General features: G+C 49.0%; 3 protein-coding genes across 6 annotated transcripts; 2 read left to right on the forward strand and 1 right to left on the reverse strand.

Moving 5' to 3' along the window:
• The first annotated feature begins 1,392 nt into the window (after positions 1-1,392).
• LOC309522966 (uncharacterized protein) lies at positions 1,393-6,047 on the forward strand. Of its 2 annotated transcripts, none has more exons than XM_082206737.1 (4): positions 1,393-1,944; positions 3,235-3,310; positions 3,697-3,787; positions 5,884-6,047. In XM_082206737.1, exons 1-3 carry the CDS (start codon positions 1,513-1,515, stop codon positions 3,774-3,776), a joined length of 588 nt encoding a protein of 195 aa, XP_082062863.1. In that variant the 5' UTR covers positions 1,393-1,512; the 3' UTR covers positions 3,777-3,787; positions 5,884-6,047. The 2 variants fall into 2 exon arrangements, with proteins under 2 accessions (XP_082062863.1, XP_082062862.1); XM_082206736.1 differs by having other exon boundaries at positions 3,697-3,772.
• A 537-nt stretch (positions 6,048-6,584) lies between these two features.
• LOC309523005 (uncharacterized protein) lies at positions 6,585-11,581 on the reverse strand. The gene is made up of 4 exons (XM_082206790.1): positions 11,067-11,581; positions 8,866-8,962; positions 7,912-7,960; positions 6,585-6,977 (listed from the first exon to the last, which is right to left on the reverse strand). The coding sequence occupies exons 1-4, from the start codon at positions 11,322-11,324 to the stop codon at positions 6,848-6,850; spliced, it is 534 nt and encodes a 177-aa protein (XP_082062916.1). The 5' UTR covers positions 11,325-11,581; the 3' UTR covers positions 6,585-6,847.
• Positions 11,582-13,693: 2,112 nt separating this feature from the next.
• On the forward strand, positions 13,694-20,960 carry CCDC194 (coiled-coil domain containing 194). 3 transcript variants are annotated; one of them, XM_082206740.1, is made up of 5 exons: positions 13,694-14,025; positions 16,834-16,930; positions 17,935-18,067; positions 19,571-19,703; positions 20,667-20,960. In XM_082206740.1, the coding sequence occupies exons 1-5, from the start codon at positions 13,696-13,698 to the stop codon at positions 20,688-20,690; spliced, it is 717 nt and encodes a 238-aa protein (XP_082062866.1). In that variant the 5' UTR covers positions 13,694-13,695; the 3' UTR covers positions 20,691-20,960. The 3 variants fall into 3 exon arrangements, with proteins under 3 accessions (XP_082062866.1, XP_082062867.1, XP_082062868.1); XM_082206741.1 differs by having other exon boundaries at positions 19,571-19,657; XM_082206742.1 differs by having other exon boundaries at positions 19,571-19,642.
• The last annotated feature ends 373 nt before the right edge of the window (positions 20,961-21,333 follow it).

Here is a 21,333-nt window from a genome sequence, read left to right on the forward strand (position 1 = left end):
GGGAGGAAGGTAGCCAGGCATCGGGTTCCGGAGGCTGTCAGCAGGAGGGAGGGCACGAGTCAGGGGTGGTCACGCCCTCCTCAGAGAGCGAGGCAACGGTTAAGAGGAAAGTAGAGAGTTGGGCGCGCGCGCCAAGTTCAAATGCAGCGGAAGCTGGAGCAGTAAGCAGCCCGGAGAGTGAGCCAGGTCCTAAAGCCCGCCGCAAGGAGGCAGAAGGATCAGGGGGGTCAGCGTCAGAGGAGAGTAGAAGGGAGGAGGCCCAGGGGGGCAGAAGGACCCAGAGACGTAGGGAGAGGCGAAGGAGGTGGAGCAAGGCTAGGGTATTAAGCTGGTGTGCAAGAGGCGGGGACTCAGACGGGTCTTCGCCGACCTAGAGCAGAAGGTGTAGAGCTGCACGCTGCAGTTCGGAAATGAAACCTGTAACTCAATAAAGACTCTTTTAAAGTGGACGCTGTGTGGCGTGGTCCTATGTGAGCTGGGACCTGGTAGCAGCTCTGACAATGCTGTTATAGGAATTCTAAGTTATATACAGTGGTACCTCGGGTTACAGACACTTCAGGTTACAGACTCCGCTAACCCAGAAATAGTACCTCGGGTTAAGAACTTTGCTTCAGGATGAGAAGAGAAATTGCACGGCAGTGGCGCGGCGGCAGCGGGAGGCCCCGTTAGCTAAAGTGGTGCTTCAGGTTAAGAAATATTTCAGGTTAAGAACAGATCTCCAGAACGATATACGATATCTTTATTGTCATTGTCCCATGCAGAACAATGAAATTGAAAAACTACATAAAACTACTACAAAACTACATAAAACATTCAAACCCCCCTAAAAACTCTGAAACCCCATTTTAAAATACACTATACTATAGAGACCCCTTATGCTGCGTTTAGAACCAGAATTGCATTTACATAGAAACTGTTTCTCAGGCGGCTAGTCCTGGTCTTTATAACCCTGGACCTTCTTCCAGAAGCTGAAAGAGATCATTTCCGGGGTGCGCACTATCCTGCGCTATCTCTGCCGCTTTCTTATGGCACCTGGAAGCGTAGATTTGATCTAAGGTGGGAAGAGTGCGCCCAATTATTCTCTCCGCAGTCTTTACAACCCTGGACAGCATTGTTTTTCCCCTGACTGTGCAGCTCCCAAACCACACACACAGACCATAGGTTAATACGCTAATACACTTAATACGAATTAAGTGTTGCAGGAAGAAAAAAAACCCATTAAGTTTGTACAAACATGACACACACTCATAAGGACTCAATACTGGCTCTTGGATAAGGGGGAAAGGAGCGGGGTTTTTTCTTATAACAGTGCTTTCCAAATAAATAAATAAATGCAGTGGCTTGGTTCAGTTTCGATTCCTCTCGGCTGCTGGATTTCACAAATTCCCGGAAACGGAGGGAGGCCCAAATCTTGTTGCCGGAGGGAGCCAGGAGGAATCACTCTTTGAGATTTGAAAGCTCGTGTTTCGAAAGCTCCAGTCGAAAGCTGGTGTTTCCCAACTTTTCTTCCCCATGGATGAACTGCAGCGGACCATGGGCAGATCCCTAGAAGCTCTGAAGATCAAGTGGCTCTCTTTCACCAATCCATGGAGCAAGACCCATTTCTGGTGTGCAGCTGTCATCGTCCTCCAATGCCTTCTGTGGATCACTATGTTCCTTTTGGATCAACCGCGGGCAGTTTTGGAGCCAGAATGCGACCGAGCCCAACTGCAGGCCGAGGTGGAATCTCTGAAGGAACAACTGGGAGCCATGAAAAAGGAGATGGAGAAAGAGAGAATGGAGAGCGACAGGCAACTGGCCGCTACAAACCGGACCCTCAGGAAGACCAAGATGGCTTTGGAGAAAGCGATTAAGGACAGCAATGATCTGCAGACCCAGCTGGCGGCTGCCAACCAGAGCCTGGGCGAGACGCAACAGCGCTGGAAGTCCTGCCAAGCTCAACTGGTAAAAATAAGGGATCTTCGAAGCTGGAAGGGGCTCCTATAATAATAATAATAATAACAATAATTTATTATTTATCTGGGACGCAGGTGGTGCTGTGGGTTAAACCACAGAGCCTAGGGCTTGCCGATCAGAAGGTCAGCGGTTCGAATCCCCGCAATGACGGGGTGAGCTCCCGTTGCTCGGTCCCTGCTCCTGCCAACCTAGCAGTTTGAAAGCATGCCAGTGCAAGTAGATAAATAGGTACCGCTCCGGCGGGAAGGTAAACGGCGTTTCCGTGCGTTGCTCTGGTTCGCCAGAAGCGGCTTAGTCCTGCTGGCCACACGACCTGGAAGCTGGATGCCGGCTCCCTCGGCCAATAAAGCAAGATGAGTGCCGCAACCCCAGAGTCGTCCACGACTGAACCTAATGGTCAGGGGTCCCTTTACCTTTATTATTTATACCCCGCCCATCCGGCTGGGCTTCCCCAGCTACTCTGGGCAGCTCCCAACAGAATATTAAAAACATGAGAAAACATCAAACATTAAAAGCTTTCCTAAACAGGGCTGCCTTCGGATGTCTTCTAAAAGTCAGGTAGTTGTTTATCTCCTTTACATCTGGTGGGAGGGCATTCCACAGGGCGGGCGCCACCACCGAGAAGGCCCTCTGCCTGGTTCCCTGCAACCTCGGTTCTCGCAGGGAGGGAACCGCCAGAAGGCCCTCGGGAGATGGACCCCGGTGTCCGGGGTGGGCGATGGGGGTGGAGACGCTCCTTCAGGGATACTGGGCCATTTAGGGCTTTCAAGGTCAGCCCCAACACTTTGAATTGTGCTCAGAAACGTCCTGGGAGCCAATGTAGGTCTTTCAAGACCGGTGTTATGTGGTCTCGGCGGCCGCTCCCAGTCACCAGTCTGGCTGCCGCATTCTGGATTAGTTGTAGTTTCCGGGTCGCCTTCAAAGGCAGCCCCACGGAGAGCGCATGGCAGTAGTCCAAGCGGGAGATAACCAGAGCATGTGCCACTCTGGCCAGACAGTCTGTGGGCAGGGAGAGTCTCATCCTGTGTACCAGATGGAGCTGGGAGACAGCCGTCCTGGACACAGAATTGCCCTGCGCCTCCATGGACAGCTCCTTCAGTTCTACTGGGCCTTTGAGGCCGTTTTGGGCTTTCAAGGTCAGCACCAACACTTTGAATTGTGCTCAGAAACCTCCTGAGAGCCAGTGTAGGTCTTTCAGGACTGGGTTATATGGTTGACGTGAACCAGAAATCCCCTCCAGGCACGATTTTCAAAGTATTTTTTTTCCTCCTGCTACAGGACAGCACGAAAGGAAAAACCGTGTCTCTGGAGAAGGAAAGGAACAATCTACAGCAGGAGAACCAGAAGCTCCGAGGTGAGAAACCAGCAGAGATGGCGTCGTGGGAGGAGGGAAAGAAAGAAAGAAAGAAAGAAAGAAAGAAAGAAAGAAAGAAAGAAAGAAAGAAGGAAGAGAAGGGAAGGGAAGGGAAGGGAAGGGAAGGGAAGGGAAGGGAAGGGAAGAGAGAGGGAGGGAGAGAGAAAAGAGAGAAGAGGGGAGGGAGGAAGGGAGGAAGGGAGGAAGGGAGGAAGGAAGGAAGGAAGGAAGGAAGGAAGGAAGGAAGGAAGGGGGAGAGAGAGAGAGAGAGAGAGAGAGAGAGAGAGAGAGAGAGGCCATGCGGGGAGAAAGGGAGATTTCCAAAAGTCATCTGTCGAGGTGGAATAGGTGGGAAATCTGAAAGACGTTTGCTTTCTTTTTCAAAGGGAAAATTGACGGCCTTGTGCAGCAGCTGTCCAGTCGAGAAAGAGAGTTGGAGAGCTGGAGGAATAACCAGCAATGGTAAGAGCGTCTAGGGTGAGTTCATATTTGTTTTTGCATTTCCTGCTGGGTGGGTCGAAGTTCCGTACAATCCCCCCAGGGCCGGATTTAGGTTTGATGTGGCCCTCGGCTCCTGAAGGTAATGGGGCCCTTTCTATGTCCAGCTGTCCTTTGTCAACAACAAATTGTCGCTGGTTTTTTTGTCAAAATAAAAAAATTCCTTCCAGTAGCACCTTAAAGACCAACTAAGTTAGTTCTTGGTATGAGCTTTTGTGTGCATGCACACTTCTTCAGATACAGATGCATGCACACTTCTTGGTATGAGCTTTTGTGTGCATGCACACTTCTTCAGATGTATCTGAAGAAGTGTGCATGCACACGAAAGCTCATACCAAGAACTAACTTAGTTGGTCTTCAAGGTGCTACTGGAAGGAATTTTTTTATTTTGACTATGGCAGACCAACACGGCTACCTATCTGTAACTGGTTTTTTTGTGTTGAATATATGCTATATGGTAATTTATGGACTTAATAGGTATCTCAAGCCATTTGCCCATGTCGCTGTGCAACCAGAATGTCGGCACCCTATATATAGAAAGGAGCAAACCAGGGATATTTTAGGGAGCAGGCGGGGCCCATGACTGACATCACAGGAGCCTACACAACACAAAATACTGCTGCTACATGAGGGTTCTATTTTATATGTTTTTTAGCTTATATTTTGGAAATGGACACCCAGGTTTTTTCCCCTTTAATTGGGGGGGGCCCAATCCAGCACTGAATCCAGCATCCCCAAACCCTTGTTTTTGCGGTTCTTTTTCATTCTGTTTTCGTGTGGAACTGACAGATTGATTGTGTGACTGCAGTACATTGCTTATTGCTTTCATTTTATGGATCGGTGGTCTCGTTAGATAGTAAAAATCCATGTTAAATTGCTGTTTCGGGGGTTGTTTTTAAAAGTCTGGAGCGGATTAATCCGTTTTGCATGACCGTCTATGGGAAAGCGCGCCTCGGTTTTGGAACGCTTTGGTTTTGGAACGGACTTCCGGAACGGATTAAGTTTGGCAACCAAGGTGCCACTGTACTTGATGCCTCGCAAGCTTGTTAAAATGTATTTAAAAAGGATCCAAATTATGCAGGAATTGTGTCAAGGGGCAGAGGGAACTTTAATGCACATGTGGTGGCCATGGAAACAAGCCAAAGATTATTGGGAAATTATCTATCAACCAACCAACCAACCAATAACAGAAATTGATACTTATTTATTATACCATCTATACATCGTTTTCATATAGTTTTCTTTCAGCAGAGAACAGTCAGTAAATTTCAAATCTACCTTCCACAGCTTTCCCCAGTCCTCAAATTGTATATTGTGTCCTATAAGGAGGACCCGATTCAATGGACCACATTCTCTTAGATTTCCCTTTGCACAGCAGACCTCGCCAACTGATGCTGAGCAAAATGTCAGACCTCCGGCCCATAACTCCGAGAAGAAGCCAAAAGAGGATTCTACTTGCAGACCGGGGCAAAGATATCACTGCCTTAGTAGCTTCTTTTCTAGCCACAATTATACCCAAAAGGGTGATCCTTTCAGAAAATAGTCAGGGCATAGCAAATGCACACAACCATGTTGTTGTTGTTGAGTCGTTTAGTGGTGTCCACCTCTTCGTGACCCCCTGGACCAGAGCACACCAGGCCCTCCTGTCTTCCACTGCCTCCCGCAGTTTGGTCAAACCCATGCTGGTAGCTTCGAGAACACTGTCCCACCATCTCGTCCTCTGTCGTCCCCTTCTCCTTGCGCCCTCCATCTTTCCCAACATCAGGGTCTTTTCCAGGGAGTCTTCTCTTCTCATGAGGTGGCCAAAGTTTTGAGCCTCGGCTTCAGGATCTGACCTTCCAGTGAGCACTCAGGGCTGATTTCCTTCAGAATGGAGAGGTTGGATCTTCTTACACGCGGCCATAGTGTGTCCTTATATCCCTTGATAGCTTCACCCTTGTCATTTTAATGATCCCAGTGACTTGAAATATTTTATACTGTGATGCCAGTAAAGGTTTTTGATTTGATTTGGGACTGCATCGCCCCGGAGGTAGCCCAATTGACCCAATATTTCCCCAACCGCTTTGTCTTTCCAGGGTTCGAAACCAGATGCAAGAGGAACGGCAGAATTACCAGCAGCAGAATGTTGACTTTGACATAACCAAGAGCCCCTGGTTGATGGGTGTTGTGTTTTTCTTCCTCTTCCTAGTCTGTGTTGCCCGCCTATGCCAGTGAAGTTGCTATGGCAGATATGAACATTTGAAGCGTAAAAAGCGACTTCTTTGGGGAAAGAAGCATGATCCAGACCCCTCCCCCCCAAAAAAACCCTTTAACTCGTCATATATCATTTCCCAGAAAGCCTTCACCTCTTTACAAGGCCACCAGGTGTGGTAGAATAAACCTTCCCTTTCTTTACATTTCCAACACTCATTGGTTCTTGTCTTGTACATTTTAGCAAGCTTAGCTAGACAGCATCTTAAAAAGCAGAGATATCACCTTGCCGACAAAGGTCCGTATAGTTCAAGCTCTGGTTTCCCCAGTAGTGATGTATGGAAGCGAGAGCTGGACCACCAAGAAGGCTGATCGCCGAAGAATGGATGCTTTTGAATTCTGGTGTTGGAGGAGACTCTTGAGAGTCCCATGGACTGCAAGAAGATCCAACCTCTCCATTCTGAAGGAAATCAGCCCTGAGTGCTCACTGGAAGGACAGATCCTGAAGCTGAGGCTCCAAGACTTTGGCCACCTCATGAGAAGAGAAGACTCCCTGGAAAAGACCCTGATGTTGGGAAAGATGGAGGGCGCAAGCAGAAGGGGATGACGGAGGATGAGATGGTGGGACAGTATTCTCGAAGAGACCAACATGAGTTTCACCAAACTGCGGGAGGCAGTGGAAGACAGGAGGGCCTGGCGTGCTCTGGTCCAGGGGGTCACGAAGAGGCGGCCATGACTAAACAACAGCTGATGTTAAATACCATCTGTGCATCATTTTCAGGCTAGAACTTAATACGTTGGCGGTCTGTCGATTTGAACGACAGTGGTCATCTCTGCCTCTCTGGCTCCTCAAACCAGGAGTACCACGGCCATTGTGAGCCCCAGAGACGTCAGGTCACCAGAAAGAGCGATTCCACTGCTGGCTGGAAGCCTCCTTTGCTGCTGCTGAAGATGGGCGATGATTTCTTCCTGGTATTTGCTGTGATGGAGAAAGGCAGAAAGCGGTGTGTCAAATTCAGTGCATCGTCTGTGTCGCACAATACGTGCCCGGTTCTCTCACAAGGAGTCCGTCTAACCTATGGTTCGCTAGTACAGTGGTACCTTGGTTTTCAAACGCCTTGGTACTCAAATGCCTTGGTTTCCAAACACCGAAAACCTGGAAGTAAGTGTGTTCCGGTTTGCAAACATTTTTCGGAAGCCGAACATCCAACGTGGCTGTTGGCTATTGCTTATGCACCAATCAGAACCCGTGCCTTGCTTTTCGAACATTTTGGAAGTCAAACGGACTTCCGAAACGGATCAAGTTTGGCGCTTTCGTCTTTGCTCTTTGTTTTGCATTTTTTGTTTTTGAGGCCTTTTCGGTTCATTTGTTTTTGTGACTGTGTGGAACCCAGTTCAGCTACTGATTGATTGATTGATTGATTGATTGATTGATTCTCCCCTGAAAATAGGGACGTCCTATTCCATCCCCTCCAACGTTTCTCCCCTGAAAATAGGGACGTCCTATTCCATCCCCTCCAACGTTTCTCCCCTGAAAATAGGGACGTCCTATTCCATCCCCTCCAACGTTTCTCCCCTGAAAATAGGGACGTCCTATTCCATCCCCTCCAACGTTTCTCCCCTGAAAATAGGGGCGTCCTATTCCATCCCCTCCAATGTTTCTCCCCTGAAAATAGGGACATCTTATTCCATCCCCTCCAACGTTTCTCCCCTGAAAAGAGGGACGTCCTAAATAAAAGCAGGACATTTCAGGATCAAATCAGAAACCGGGACGGCTTCTGTCATTCCAGCGCTGTCCCTGGAAAATGGGGAAACTGGCCCTAACCTCACCGGAACAGAACCAGGCGCCGCATTGCTCACCAACCCACCCCCAACAGCCCCTTCCTCCTAAGTCGGACGTGGGTCTCACTTACGTTACACCTTGAAGCATCTGTGTCCAGTTTTTCAGGAGCGTGACCTCGTCTGGGAAACGGGGAAAAGAGGGCGGTTTTCATTCCCCCAAAACACAAAGGCCGTTTGAATGGCGATGCCCATCAACTTTCAAATACCGTATTTTTCGCTCTATAGGATGCACTTTTTCCCCTTCAAAAATGAAAGAGAAATGTATGTGCGTCCTATGGAGCGAAGACGCCATAGCCCCATGACCCTCTCCCGGCTGGAGAGGTGACGCGCGGCTATGGCAGGAGCCTCTCTGCTGTGCCTTTCTGCTGCTCTCTGACCTGCTCTTTGGGGCTGGTGGTGGGCTTCCCCCCACCAGCCCCAAAGAGCAGGTCGAAAGGAACCTGAAGCCTGGAGAGCGAGAGGGGTCAGTGCGCACCGACCCCTCTCGCTCTCCAGGCTTCCAAGGTAGCCGCCTGAACGCACCTTAAACGGCACCTTGTTTTAGAGCGGGAAAACAAGAGGGGGAAAGTTCTCCCCCTCTCTGTGCTTCACTGAAGGGGCGCTGGGCAGAGAGGGGGATAATTTTTTTTCTTGTTCTCCCCCCTCTAAAACAAAGTGCGTCCTATTGTCCGGTGCATCCTATGGTGCAAAAAATACGGTAACCTTCAAATATTTTATTGGTGTAGGGATGCGGGTGGCACTGTGGGTTAAAATAGATAGAGATAGATGATAGATGATAGATAGATAGATAGATAGATAGATAGATAGATATAGCACTTGGGGACGTTGCCGGGTAGAGCAGGTGAGGGGTGTGGCTTAAGAAAGGGGTGTGGCCTGGGGAGAGTCCCCCGAGGGCCATGTGGAGAGGTTTGTGGGGCCACTGAGCCTGAGATCCCAGTTCTGCGCTCCGCTCCTCGCCCCCCTCCAGCCCCAAACCACCTCCACCTAGGATCTTCCCAAAGCTTTTGAACATCCCAGAATCTCACCTTCCAGGCCTTTAATTTCCAGTTCCTTCAGGCCCAAGCGGGTCTTGATCTGGGTCATTTCAGAGCTCAGGCTGGAGGCGTTGGCTTCTAGAGCTCTCTGCCCCGAGGCGAGACATCAACAAGGAGAGAAAAAAAGGATTTCCTTTCACTTTTAATTACAAGGCACAAGAAAATCAATAGCAAATGAGAGATAAAATCGGTGGGAACCAGGAGAAGAATCAGCCTCGTCCCTTTACTGCAAACGTCTTTTAAAAATAAATAATTAAGACCGGTTTATTTAAGTAAACATTTTCAGGATTCAGGTTTTATGTTTTCCGCTGATGCTTTAAATTGCTGTGGGTTGTTTGTTTTATACTGGATTTTATCTTTATCCTTTCTCGTTTTGGTTTTTCTGCAAACCGTTCTGTATTACTTGTTTTTATTATTGCTTGTTAGTCGCCCTGAGCCCGGCCTTGGCTGGGGAGGACGGGGTATAAATAAAAATTGTTATTATTATTACTGTACTTTGTTTTAAAAAGAAAGTGGGGTATGCGTAAGAGAAATAAATAAAGTTAGGCGCTTTTGAGTCCCACTTATATCTGCACCCTCCCCCCAAAAAAGAAATCAATACCCAAAGATCGCCCACGCCTTAATGATCTAAGACGAGAAAGCCACAATAGTTTTAAAAGAAACAGCTTATATTGAATAAGGCAATATTCAGCGATCCATTGGAATGGTAAACAGTCAAATTAAATAACAGCAAAGAACGATGACAATGAAGAATTAGCGAAAGGATAAAAGACAGGGAGGGGAAGAGGGAAAATTTGGTTAGTGCTTCTTCTCAAAGACAAAAATCTCGAAGACTTTTGTGGCGGAAGCAAAGGCACAGCACTCTGGTTTTATCTTCCAAAGGCCACAATCCTGCGCTTGGTTAGCCAGGGATGCTTTGGTTCCGGAGGGCTTACTCCTGGGAAAGCGAAACTGGGATCGCAGCCACAAAGCTCTGCACATTTGTGTGGAAACACATTTTGTTGTTGAAGAAGAGGGCATCGATCGATGATTTTGACATATTGGCTCACCCCTGAATGTGCATTGACAACCGAGGTTAACACTGTCCCCCAACCCTATACAGCGGTGCCTTGGTTCTCAAACGCCTTGGTTCTCAAATGCCTTGGTTCTCAAACGCTTTGGTTCTCATACGCCTTGGTTCTCAAACTCCAAAAACCCAGAAGGGAGTGTTCCGGTTTCCTAATGTTTTCCGGAAGCTGATCGTATGACGTGGCTGCCGGCTATTGTTTCCAGGGCGCCTGCGCCAATCAGAAGCCGCGCCTTGGTTTCCGAACATTTCAGAAGACAAACGCTCATGGCGGCTAACACCAGTAAAATTACAAAAATGAAGAAGAAGAACTGAAGGTAGCTCTGTTTAGGGGTGTTTTTAAAGTTTAATGTTGTATTGTGTTTTTAATATTCGGTCGGAAGCCGCCCAGAGTGGCTGGGGACAGAATGATGATGATGATGATGATGATGATGATTATTATTATTATTATTATTATTATCTGATTGATTGATTGGTATTAGTAATTGTATTACAATTTGGCATTGTGATAGGTAAAGGCACAGGACCCCTGGATGGTTAAGTCCAGTCAAAGGCGACTCTGGGGTTGTTTGTTATTATTACAGGTAGGTAGTCGTGTTGGTCTGCCGTAGTCAAAACAAAACAAAATAAAATTAATGAAATAAAAATTAAAAATTAAAAAAAATTCCTTCCAGTAGCACCTTAGGGACCAACTAAGTTAGTTGCTGGTATGAGCTTTTGTGTGCATGCACACTTCTTCAGATATTATTATTATTATTATTATTATTATTATTATTATTATTATTATTATTATTATTATTATTATTATTCCTTACATTTGCTCCTTGCAAACACCCGGAACCTTTCAAACTTTGAGAACCAGCCAGATTTGCAAGGTGGGGTTTGGATAGTTCCGATTGCAACCGCCTATATTTTCCCGTCTCGCAGATATTTTAGCAACACAGACTTTACGCAAAACAAATGGACGTTTCCTTTGGCTTCATTCTGCCCTGCCCTCCCTTCTTTTGCATCTTCTTGCGACCGCGTATCCAATTCCAACCTGTTTACAAACTTATCCGTTACATTTCCTTCCGAGTCCCTTTCTCCCTTTTTTCGCATCCCTCCTGCGATTTTATTTGCGGCTTACCGTGAGGTTCTGGCACGACTCCCAGCGCTTTGCGGCGGCTTGCAGGGTCCGGTTCACTGTTCCCAGGGAGGCCAGGCTGCTGGTGGCGTTGCTGCCCTCTCCCCAGTTCCCTGCCTCCGTGGCCCTTTCGTGGTGCGCAGCAAAATGCGCCAGCCCGGCCCCCAAGATGAGGATGGCGGCGAACTCCAACGCCGCCACGGCGACCCAGAGTTTGCGCTTCCCCCAGCGGAGACTGGGAGAGCTTTCCTTCTCTTCCATGGTTTGGAGTGGGTGCCAAGGGGTGCGGGAACCCCAAAACCCAAAAAGCGGCTTCCCCACCCGCTTCTCCGAGCCCCTCAGGGAGTTGGAACGGAGGGCACCCAAAAGGCCGGGGGAAAGAGCTCACCCGTTCCCAAAGTTGCGCACGGATAAACAGGTCATTCTCCGGAGAGGGGCTGCGTATCCGGCTGAATTTGGAAGAGATTCTGATACTCGCTGAGCAAATCTGAAAGGAAGAGGAAGAGCAGGAGGGGGGAGACCAGGAGGCAGGGCTACGGAATAGCAGCCTTCCTGGTCTTGCCTCATTCAAATTATTATTATTATTATTATTATTATTATTATTATTATTATTAGCTGACACACTGGGGATTCTTGGATGAAAATAGGGACGTCCTATTGCATCCCCTCCAACGTTTCTCCCCTGAAAAGAGGGACGTCCTATTCCATCCCCTCCAACATTTCTCCCATGAAAATAGGGACGTCCTATTGCATCCCCTCCAACGTTTCTCCCCTGAAAATAGGGACGTCCTATTCCGTCCCCTCCAACGTTTCTCCCCTGAAAATAGGGACAGCCTATTCCATCCCCTCCAACGTTTCTCCCCTGAAAAGAGGGACGTCCTCTTCCATCCCCTCCAACGTTTCTCCCCTGAAAATAGGGACGTCCTCTTCCATCCCCTCCAACGTTTCTCCCCTGAAAATAGAGACGTCCTATTCCATCCCCTCCAACGTTTCTCCCCTGAAAATAGAGACGTCCTATTCCATCCCCTCCAACTTTTCTCCCCTGAAAATAGGGACGTCCTATTCCATCCCCTCCAACGTTTCTCCCCTGAAAATAGGGACGTCCTATTCCATCCCCTCCAACGTTTCTCCCCTGAAAATAGGGACGTCCTATTCCATCCCCTCCAACGTTTCTCCCCTGAAATTAGGGACGTCCTATTCCATCCCCTCCAACGTTTCTCCCCTGAAAATAGAGACGTCCTATTCCATCCCCTCCAACGTTTCTCCCCTGAAAATAGGGACGTCCTATTCCATCCCCTCCAACGTTTCTCCCCTGAAAATAGGGACGTCCTATTTCATCCCCTCCAACGTTTCTCCCCTGAAATTAGGGACGTCCTATTCCATCCCCTCCAACGTTTCTCCCCTGAAAATAGGGACGTCCTATTCCATCCCCTCCAACGTTTCTCCCCTGAAATTAGGGACGTCCTATTCCATCCCCTCCAACGTTTCTCCCCTGAAAATAGAGACGTCCTATTCTATCCCCTCCAACGTTTCTCCCCTGAAAATAGAGACGTCCTATTCCATCCCCTCCAACTTTTCTCCCCTGAAATTAGGGACGTCCTATTCCATCCCCTCCAACGTTTCTCCCCTGAAATTAGGGACGTCCTATTCCATCCCCTCCAACGTTTCTCCCCTGAAAATAGGGACGTCCTATTCCATCCCCTCCAACGTTTCTCCCCTGAAAATAGAGACGTCCTATTCCATCCCCTCCAACGTTTCTCCCCTGAAAATAGAGACGTCCTATTCCATCCCCTCCAACGTTTCTCCCCTGAAAAGAGGGACGTCCTATTCCATCCCCTCCAACGTTTCTCCCCTGAAAATAGGGACGTCCTATTCCATCCCCTCCAACGTTTCTCCCCTGAAAAGAGGGACGTCCTATTCCATCCCTTCCAACGTTTCTCCCCTGAAAATAGGGACGTCCTATTCCACCCCCTCCAACGTTTCTCCCCTGAAAATAGGGACGTCCTATTCCATCCCCTCCAACGTTTCTCCCCTGAAATTAGGGACGTCCTATTCCATCCCCTCCAACGTTTCTCCCCTGAAAATAGAGACGTCCTATTCCATCCCCTCCAACGTTTCTCCCCTGAAAATAGGGACGTCCTATTCCATCCCCTCCAACGTTTCTCCCCTGAAAAGAGGGACGTCCTCTTCCATCCCCTCCAACATTTCTCTGATGAAAAGAGGGACATTCCTAAGGAAAAGTTGGACATTCTGCGATCAAACCAGAAACCGGGACGGCTTCTGTCAATCCCTGGAAAATAGGGACACTGGGAGGTTCTGATATCGGTATATCATGATATTTAGCTGCTGATACATCCCGGTGTTGAAAACCCGATACCGGCCCAGCCCTAGCACTTAGCAGAGGTCGAATTACTTGGTGATTTTCATTTCCAGGGCTGGATATAATTTCAGGGCTCAGAGCTGAACCCATCAACTCCTGGCGGAAAAAAAGGCCACAAATAACTCCCTTGTGGTTTTCTCCCCTGTGGCCTGCGGTGAGCCAAAGATGAAGGGTTTGTGTGATCGTAAGGAAACCCACGCAGGGAGATTATAGCGAGAGGAGTGCGGCCGGCGACACAGACTCTGGAGAAGAATGGATCCCTCAGCCGTCAAGGCCACGCTGAAGGTCCTGGGATTGTGTGCGGTGCTCCTCCTGGTGCTGGCTGCTGTGACTGTATCCGTGGCCGTCATGGCGTGGCACTCGGAAGCGGCTCACCATCTCAGGAGGTGCCGGGAGCAGGTGGCGAATGAGACAGCGGCTCTGGGGGACAAAGTGGCCGAGCTGGAACGGGAACGGGCCGGGCGCGAGGAGCAGCTCGAAAAGCTGGCCCAGCGAGAGAAGGACTTGCAGAAGCAGCTTGGCCAAGCCAAGGAGAGCAGGAAGAGGCTGAACACCACCTTCATGGACTGCTTGAAGAACGTGGTATTTTGGGCTCGGGTGGGCGGGGAACGTTGTAGTCCCTGTTTTCACGGGAGAAACGGTGGAGGGGATGGAATAGGACATCCCTATTTTCAGGGAATGGGACGCGGGTGGCGCTGTGGGTTAAACCACGGAGCCTAGGACCTGCTGATCAGAAGGTCGATGGTTCGAATCCCCGCAATGACGGGGTGAGCTCCCGTTGCTCAGTCCCTGCTCCTGCCAACCTAGCAGTTCAAAAGCACGTCAAAGTGCAAGTAGATAAATAGGTACAGCTCCGGCGGGAAGGTAAACGGCATTTCTGTGCGCTGCTCTGGTTCGCCAGAAGCGGCTTAGTCCTGCTGGCCGCATGACCCGGAAGCTGAACGCTGGCTCCCTCGGCCAGTAAAGCGAGATGAGCGCCACAACCCCAGAGTCGGCCACGACTGGACCTAACGGTCAGGGGTCCCTTTAGCTATTTTCAGGGGAGAAACGTTGGAGGGGATGGAATAGGACGTCCCTATTTTCAGGGGGGAAACGTTGGAGGGGATGGAAGAGGACGTCCCTATTTTCAAGGGAGAAACGTTGGAGGGGATGGAATAGGACGTCCCTATTTCCAGGGGAGAAACGTTGGAGGGGATGGAATAGGACGTCCCTATTTTCAGGGGAGAAACGTTGGAGGGGATGGAATAGGACGTCCCTATTTTCAGAGGAGAAACGTTGGAGGGGATGGAAGAGGACGTCCCTATTTTCAGGGGGGAAACGTTGGAGGGGATGGAAGAGCACGTCCCTATTTTCAGGGGGGAAACGTTGTAGGGGATGGAATAGGACGTCCCTCTTTTCAGGGGAGAAACGTTGGAGGGGGTGGAATAGGACGTCCCTATTTTCAGAGGAGAAACGTTGGAGGGGATGGAAAAGGACGTCCCTTTTTTCAGGGGAGAAACGTTGGAGGGGATGGAACAGGACGTCCCTATTTTCAGGGGAGAAACGTTGGAGGGGATGGAACAGGACGTCCCTATTTTCAGGGGAGAAACGTTGGAGGGGATGGAGTAGGACGTCCCTATTTTCAGGGGAGAAACGTTGGAGGGGATGGAACAGGACGTCCCTATTTTCAGGGGAGAAACGTTGGAGGGGATGGAACAGGACGTCCCTATTTTCAGGGGAGAAACGTTGGAGGGGATGGAGTAGGACGTCCCTATTTTCAGGGGAGAAACGTTGGACGTTATGTGCTGGCTCTGCACGGATCTGGGCTCCAGCTGTCTACCCCTGGCCTAGAGAACCCTAAACCCTTTTTTTGGAAACTCTATTTTGAGACAGTCCAGTGCAGAGACAGCTTATTCTGAGTGTCCGCCACGCCTATCCAAGGCTCTTTTTTCGGGCAGACGTATAATTTTTATACGCCTCCAGGTACGCTCTGCAGGGCCACTTAGCCCCAGCTTCTCAAAAAAAACACTTCCTACCACATAGTCACTGGCCCGGCTGGAAGAAGGCCAAGATTGAGGGACCTTGAGAGCCTTTGCCGTCCTCCTGGAGAAATATAAACAGACACAATAGCAGCCGTTTCCTGGGAAAAGCCCAACTCTGGAAAACGAATCGCTCACCTCCATTGTTCTCCTTCCAGCAATTTCCTTTTTAGCTGGTGGAGGTGGTTGGGCAGGAAAAGGGGGCTTGGGGAGGTTTTTGTGGGGCCCGAGTCCATTTCCTCTGCCTGCAGTTGTCCCCATTTCTTGAGGTTTTGCAGAAGCGTCCAGATTTTGTCCGTTTTTAGTTTTGTGCTGGCTTTCCCGTGCTCCCTTGGGCATCGGCAAACCGTCAGTCGTGTCCTACTCAGGAGCTCATCACGACAGACAGAGCCTCTTTCACAGAATGGCAGAATTGGAAGGGACCTCACATTTCATCCAGTCCATCCCCCTGCCCAAAGGGTGAATTTACAGCTTTCCTTTGCCATTGTTGAAAGCATTTGTGGTTTACATTCAGTTTTTCCTTCAGGTGGCGCTGTGAGTTAAACCTCAGAGCCCAGGGCTTGTCAATCAGAAGGTCGGTGGTTCGAATCCCCGCGACGGGGTGAGCTCCCGTTGCTCGGTCCCTGCTCCTGCCAACCTAGCAGTTTGAAAGCACACCAGTGCAAGTAGATCAATAGGTACCTTTACCTTTACCTTACCATCAGGTTCTCCAGAGTTGTCAACAACTTTGGTGGGACCAATCCCAAGAAAAGATGAGCAACTTTTGGGTAAAGGTAAAGGGACCCCTGAGCATTAGGTCCAGCCACGGAAGACTCTGGGGTTGCGGCGCTCATCTCACTTTACTGGCCGACAGAGCTGGCGTACAGCTTCCGGGTCACGTGGCCAGCAGGACTAAGCCGCTTCTGGCGAACCAGAGCAGCACATGGAAACGCCATTTACCTTCCCGCCGGAGCGGTACCTACTTATCTACTTGCACTTTGAGGTGCTTTTGAACTGCTAGGTTGGCAGGAGCAGGAACCGAGCAACGGGAGCTCACTCCGTTGCGGGGATTCGAACCGCCGACCTTCTGATCGGCAAGTCCTAGGCTCTGTGGTTTAACCCACAGCGCCACCCGCATTCCCAGGGGTCCCTTTACCTTTACCTAATTTTTTGGGTGGCTCCAAGAGGGTGGGGCCCTAAGCTAGAGCTTATTTAGCTTATGTGTAAATCCAGCACTGGCGACGGCAGACCCTCCCTCTTGCCTGTTTCTTCAAAGGTGGGGCGTGGCCACGGGTGGGAGGGCGCTGTGTGGGCATGGTCTAGAGAAGGGGCAGGGCTACAAGCCCAGGACCCACATCTTAAGAGAAGCTGCCTCACTCCATCTCTCTTGCAGACCCTTTTGGATGCCAACCTGACAGCGCTCCACGGCGAGATCTTCACCCTCCAGGCTGAAGGGGTGGAGATGGACGGTCGAAACAGCGCCCTGCTGGGTAATAACAATAATAATTGCAATAATGATGATTTACTACTTGTACCCCGCCCATCCAAGTTGCAGATGTTACAAGGGGACAGCCATTGAAAACTCATTTGCAATGATTTCTTTATAGGTCTTGTAGTAAGGGCAAAGCTTACTGGGAAACGATATATAATGAATTGAAAAAGATGTTAATAATACTACTACTAATAATTTATTATTTATACCCCGTCCCTCTGGGTGGGTTTCTCCTCCTACAAACTTGCCTGGGCTCCAAGGTATCCGTGGGCCTCCCTTCCCTCAACCCTGCCCCCCTCAAAGGCACCCTTGGTGGCGACCCATGGCAAGGCCTTCTCCGTGTTGGCTTCCTCCCAGATTCTGCCACATTAGTTGGTTTAGAACGTTATAAAGGCGTCATATGAATGTGACACCAGAGGGCGACGTAGAGTCGAAATCAGAAGTCAATGGTAATTTCCACTGTGAGCTTTTGTAACGGGGTTTTTTTCCATAGCGTTTTTTTATATCTGTGTAGATCCAGCCTGGAACTCTCTCCCTGGAGAAGCTAATAATAATAATAATAATAATAATAATAATAATAATAATAATGGCCGAAATTGAAAATCAATGGTAATTTCCATTGTGAGCTTTTATAGCGGTTTTCTTCCTGTAGGGTTTTTTATAGCTGTGTAGATCCAGCCTGGAACTCTTTCACCGGAGAAGTTAATAATAATAATAATAATAATAATAATAATAATAATAATAATAATAATGGCGGAAATAGGAAGTCAATGGTAATTTCCACTGTGAGCTTTTATAACGGGTTTTTTTCCATAGCGTTTTTTTTATAACTGTGTAGATCTAGCCCAGAGAAGCTAATAAGATGATGATGATGATGATGATGATGATGATAATACTTTCCCCTTACCTTGTTGGAGAAGGGGTGGGTTTGGAGGAAGCCTGGAAAGCTTTCCCTGCGTTGTGCTGTTCTCAAGCCCGTCTCTCGGCTCTTCCCGCTCGCAGCGGAGATGTCCCGGTGGCGGCAGCAGGCGGCCGGCTTGGAAGAGCGGCTGGAGGCAGCGGCGGGAGAAAAGGCCGCGGCCGAGGCGGAGAGGGAGCACTGCGAGGCACGGCAGGCGGCGCTGCAGGAAAGCGTGTGAGTCGAGTCTCCCTGGCGCTTTCGACTGTTGCAGAGAAACAAATCACAGACTCTAACACAGAGGTCAGCAACCTAGGGCCCATGGGCCGGAAGCAGCCTGTGAGGGGCGCTTAACTGGCCCATAAGCTGCCCCCGAACCTAGCTGGCAGCTCGGCCAGTCCCCATGCACTGCGCTAAACCGGCGCGGGGTGGGGACTCTCTTCTGTGGCTCCGGAAATTGCTTCTGCACATGCCCAGACGCCAAAAATCGCAGGCGCGGTTTTGGGCATCTGGGCATGCGCAGAAGCAATTTCCGGCGTTGCACTGCCCCTGATTTAGCAGAGCAGTCCTAGCTAAAAGCTGGTCAAACGAAGAAGGAAGTCAAAAGGGGAGAGTTGTGCTGCGTGACTCTTCCTTTTGTTACCTGGACAGGTGAGGTCACGCCCATCTGTCACATGCAAAAGGAAGGATGCTCCAGGCGGGAGGAACAGGAAGTTTCGACCGGCTGGACCAAACATTCCCTCATGTGTCTTCTCTAGCAAAACAAGGAATGTTGTACTTGACTGCCTCTCATGGATCACGTCCCATACAGTAGCTCCTCAAATCTTTCTAAATATATTTATCTTGTGGGAACGTTCAGGGTGGCAGGAGAGGATATATTGTTTATTCATATCCTTCCTAAACTTGCGCTAGCAAGTTCCTTTACTTAGCAGAGTTTATATTCCCCTTTTACACGCACAGCAGATAGCTTGTCGCAGGCTCGTGTGAGCCTCTCACTATTATACAATTCAGTCAGAGGTTTACTCACACGTTCAGTTCACAGATGGATCCCTGAAGGCAGACTTAGTTACAAAGTATATACATGTGGATCTACCCCATATGGGGGGATACATTCCCCTTTTACATGCACAGCAGATGGCTGGTCGCAGGCTCGTGTGAGCCTCTCACGATTATACAATTCGGTCCGTCTTCAGATTCAATTGTACGTTCCTGCTAAGTTCCCTTGAATCCCTCTTAAAAGAATAAAGATGCCACAATCTTGTTCAAAGTCAATAAAGGACGTTTACTCACATCAGTTCACAGTTGGATCCCTGAAGGCAGACTTGGTTACAAATATGTACATGTGGATCTGCCCCATATGGGGGAGGGGGTAATCCCAGTGATTCTGAGAGCTAGCAGAGCAGTCCTAGCTAGAAGCTGGTCAAATGAAGAAGGGAGTCAAAGAGAGAGAGGTGTGCTATGTGACTCGTCCTTTTGTTACCTGGGCAGGTGAGGTCACGCCCATCTTCTGTCACATGCAAAAGGAAGGATATTCCAGCCAGGAGGAACAGGGAGTTTCGACCGGCTGGACCAAACATTCCCTTCTTTAGCAGTACAAGGAATGTTGTACTTGACTGCCTCTCATGGATCACATCCCACACATACATTGGTGATAATTTGATGCATAGATAATCTGTCGGGGGGTCTCATCAGTCCGTCTCCCCCTTCCTGACATCTCTTTTTCGCCTTTTATCTCCCCAGGCACGGCTACCAGTCCGAAATCGCCTCCCTCCACCGTCGCCTTCAAGGGCGCCCGTCGTCCTCCGGCCGCAGGTGCCCCCCGTTCCGGTACTTATTGTGGGGGCTGGCGATCTTTTTCATTCTTGACCCTCTCGTAAGTTTTCAGAGCCGAGAGGGTTCCCCTGGGGCGATCCCTTGCGCCAAAGGGTGGCGATCACCCTGTCGCAAGAGAAAGATTTGGCATCCGTCACTCCGGCTTGACGCAGTCGAAATTTATTCCGCCCCCCATTGCGAATCAGGTTTATTTATCGAAATTTGCAGGGTTTGAGCTGTTTGCAAGGAGCAAATTGAAAAACGGAAGTCATAGCTCAACACAAGGGATGCTTCAAGGTAAAGGGACCCCTGACCATTAGGTCCAGTCGTGGCCGACTCTGGGGTTGCAGGGCTCATCTCGCTTTATTGGCCGAGGGAGCCGGCGTACAGCTTCCGGGTCATGTGGCCAGCAGGACTAAGCCGCTTCTGGCAAACCAGAGCAGCGCACAGAAACGCCGTTTACCTTCCTGCTGGAGCGGTACCTATTTATCTACTTGCACTTTGATGTGCTTTTGAACTGCTAGGTGGGCAGGAGCAGGGACCGAGCAACGGGAGCTCACCCCGTCATTGCGGGGATTCAAACTGCCGACCTTCTGATCGGCAAGTCCTAGGCTCTGTGATTTAACCCACAGCGCCACCCAACCCACAGCGCCACGGAAGCCGTAGCTCAACGCAAGGGCTGCTTCAAGAGCTTCCCCCAAATTCTACTGGAAAAGCAACATTGCTTCTTGCAAAGAGCTCAGAGTCTGAACATTTTGATAATCAACCTGATTTTCAGTGGAGGTTGAATAATTCCGATTGCGACCGTAGAACGTCATGGACGGTGGATGGGAAGTCAATGGAATGTCTATGGGAAAACGTGTGAAATTTAACAATTCAATAGATAAATGTTTTTTTTAAAAGGGAGCCTACATATTCCATGTTGCCAAGAAGTGACTTGGCTGCTGGTGAATATAAAATTGAATTGCTTCTTCTGTGTTTATATTTTAATTCGATTTCATTCATTTTGTTGTTGTTGTTTCAGGAAAGGCTGATCTTTCTCCTCTAGAGCAATTTACCCAACGCCTTCGACATGATGAGAGGTTTTGCGGACCCCTTACTCCTCTCCCCCAACCCGTTCAAAGTCACAGATAAATACCAAATTCAGATGCAGCTTTGGGGAAATTGGCAGTGGGGAGAGACAGATTAGTAACCAGATTGGAATGATAGAACTGTAGAGTTGGAAAGGACCATGAAGGACAGAAATGCAGGAATATTCTGGGATGATTCAGATCTGTCAGATCACAATTTAAATAAATTTAAATAAATTTAAATAAATAAAAAAATAATTTATATTTGATGTTCAAATAAAACGTTGTTCTCTGACCCAACCAATTAAATCTGCATTGTTCTGCTTTTTCCCCTTGATGTTTCCTTCTCCCTTGTGGAAGCAAGGAGCGCAACATTAAAAAGATTCCTGGTAGATCGCGATTCTCTGCTGCAGGCCTGCTTAGATCTGAGTAAAATGCGCTAGGATTTTTTTCTTGGGTTACTGGAAATAAAAACACCGAATGAAAAAACCTGGATGTTTTGTCAAATGCCCAGACAGAAATTTTAATTCTGGAAAAGAAGACGCGTTGGGGAAAATAGCACATATGACAACCCAACCCCCTATCTTCTTCTTCCTCTCTGGCGATCCCTCATAGCCAAGT

This window comes from Podarcis vaucheri (genome assembly GCF_965113315.1).
Source record: "Podarcis vaucheri genome assembly, chromosome: 18".
Classification (NCBI taxonomy): Eukaryota; Metazoa; Chordata; class Lepidosauria; order Squamata; family Lacertidae; genus Podarcis; species Podarcis vaucheri.

What these genes read in the sequence shown, in the direction of transcription:
- LOC309522966 (XM_082206736.1), top strand. Translation starts at nt 1,513, where the DNA reads ATGGATGAACTGCAGCGGACCATGGGCAGATCCCTAGAAGCTCTGAAG. An exon ending in AGTCCTGCCAAGCTCAACTG is followed by an intron (nt 1,945 to 3,234) that starts GTAAAAATAAGG and finishes CTCCTGCTACAG; the next exon opens with GACAGCACGAAAGGAAAAAC. An exon ending in GGAGAACCAGAAGCTCCGAG is followed by an intron (nt 3,311 to 3,696) that starts GTGAGAAACCAG and finishes TCTTTTTCAAAG; the next exon opens with GGAAAATTGACGGCCTTGTG.
- LOC309523005 (XM_082206790.1), bottom strand. Translation starts at nt 11,324, where the DNA reads ATGGAAGAGAAGGAAAGCTCTCCCAGTCTCCGCTGGGGGAAGCGCAAA. An exon ending in AGTCGTGCCAGAACCTCACG is followed by an intron (nt 8,963 to 11,066) that starts GTAAGCCGCAAA and finishes GCCTCGGGGCAG; the next exon opens with AGAGCTCTAGAAGCCAACGC. An exon ending in CAGATGCTTCAAGGTGTAAC is followed by an intron (nt 6,978 to 7,911) that starts GTAAGTGAGACC and finishes TCTCCATCACAG; the next exon opens with CAAATACCAGGAAGAAATCA.
- CCDC194 (XM_082206740.1), top strand. Translation starts at nt 13,696, where the DNA reads ATGGATCCCTCAGCCGTCAAGGCCACGCTGAAGGTCCTGGGATTGTGT. An exon ending in TCGAAACAGCGCCCTGCTGG is followed by an intron (nt 16,931 to 17,934) that starts GTAATAACAATA and finishes TCCCGCTCGCAG; the next exon opens with CGGAGATGTCCCGGTGGCGG. An exon ending in GCGGCGCTGCAGGAAAGCGT is followed by an intron (nt 18,068 to 19,570) that starts GTGAGTCGAGTC and finishes TTATCTCCCCAG; the next exon opens with GCACGGCTACCAGTCCGAAA.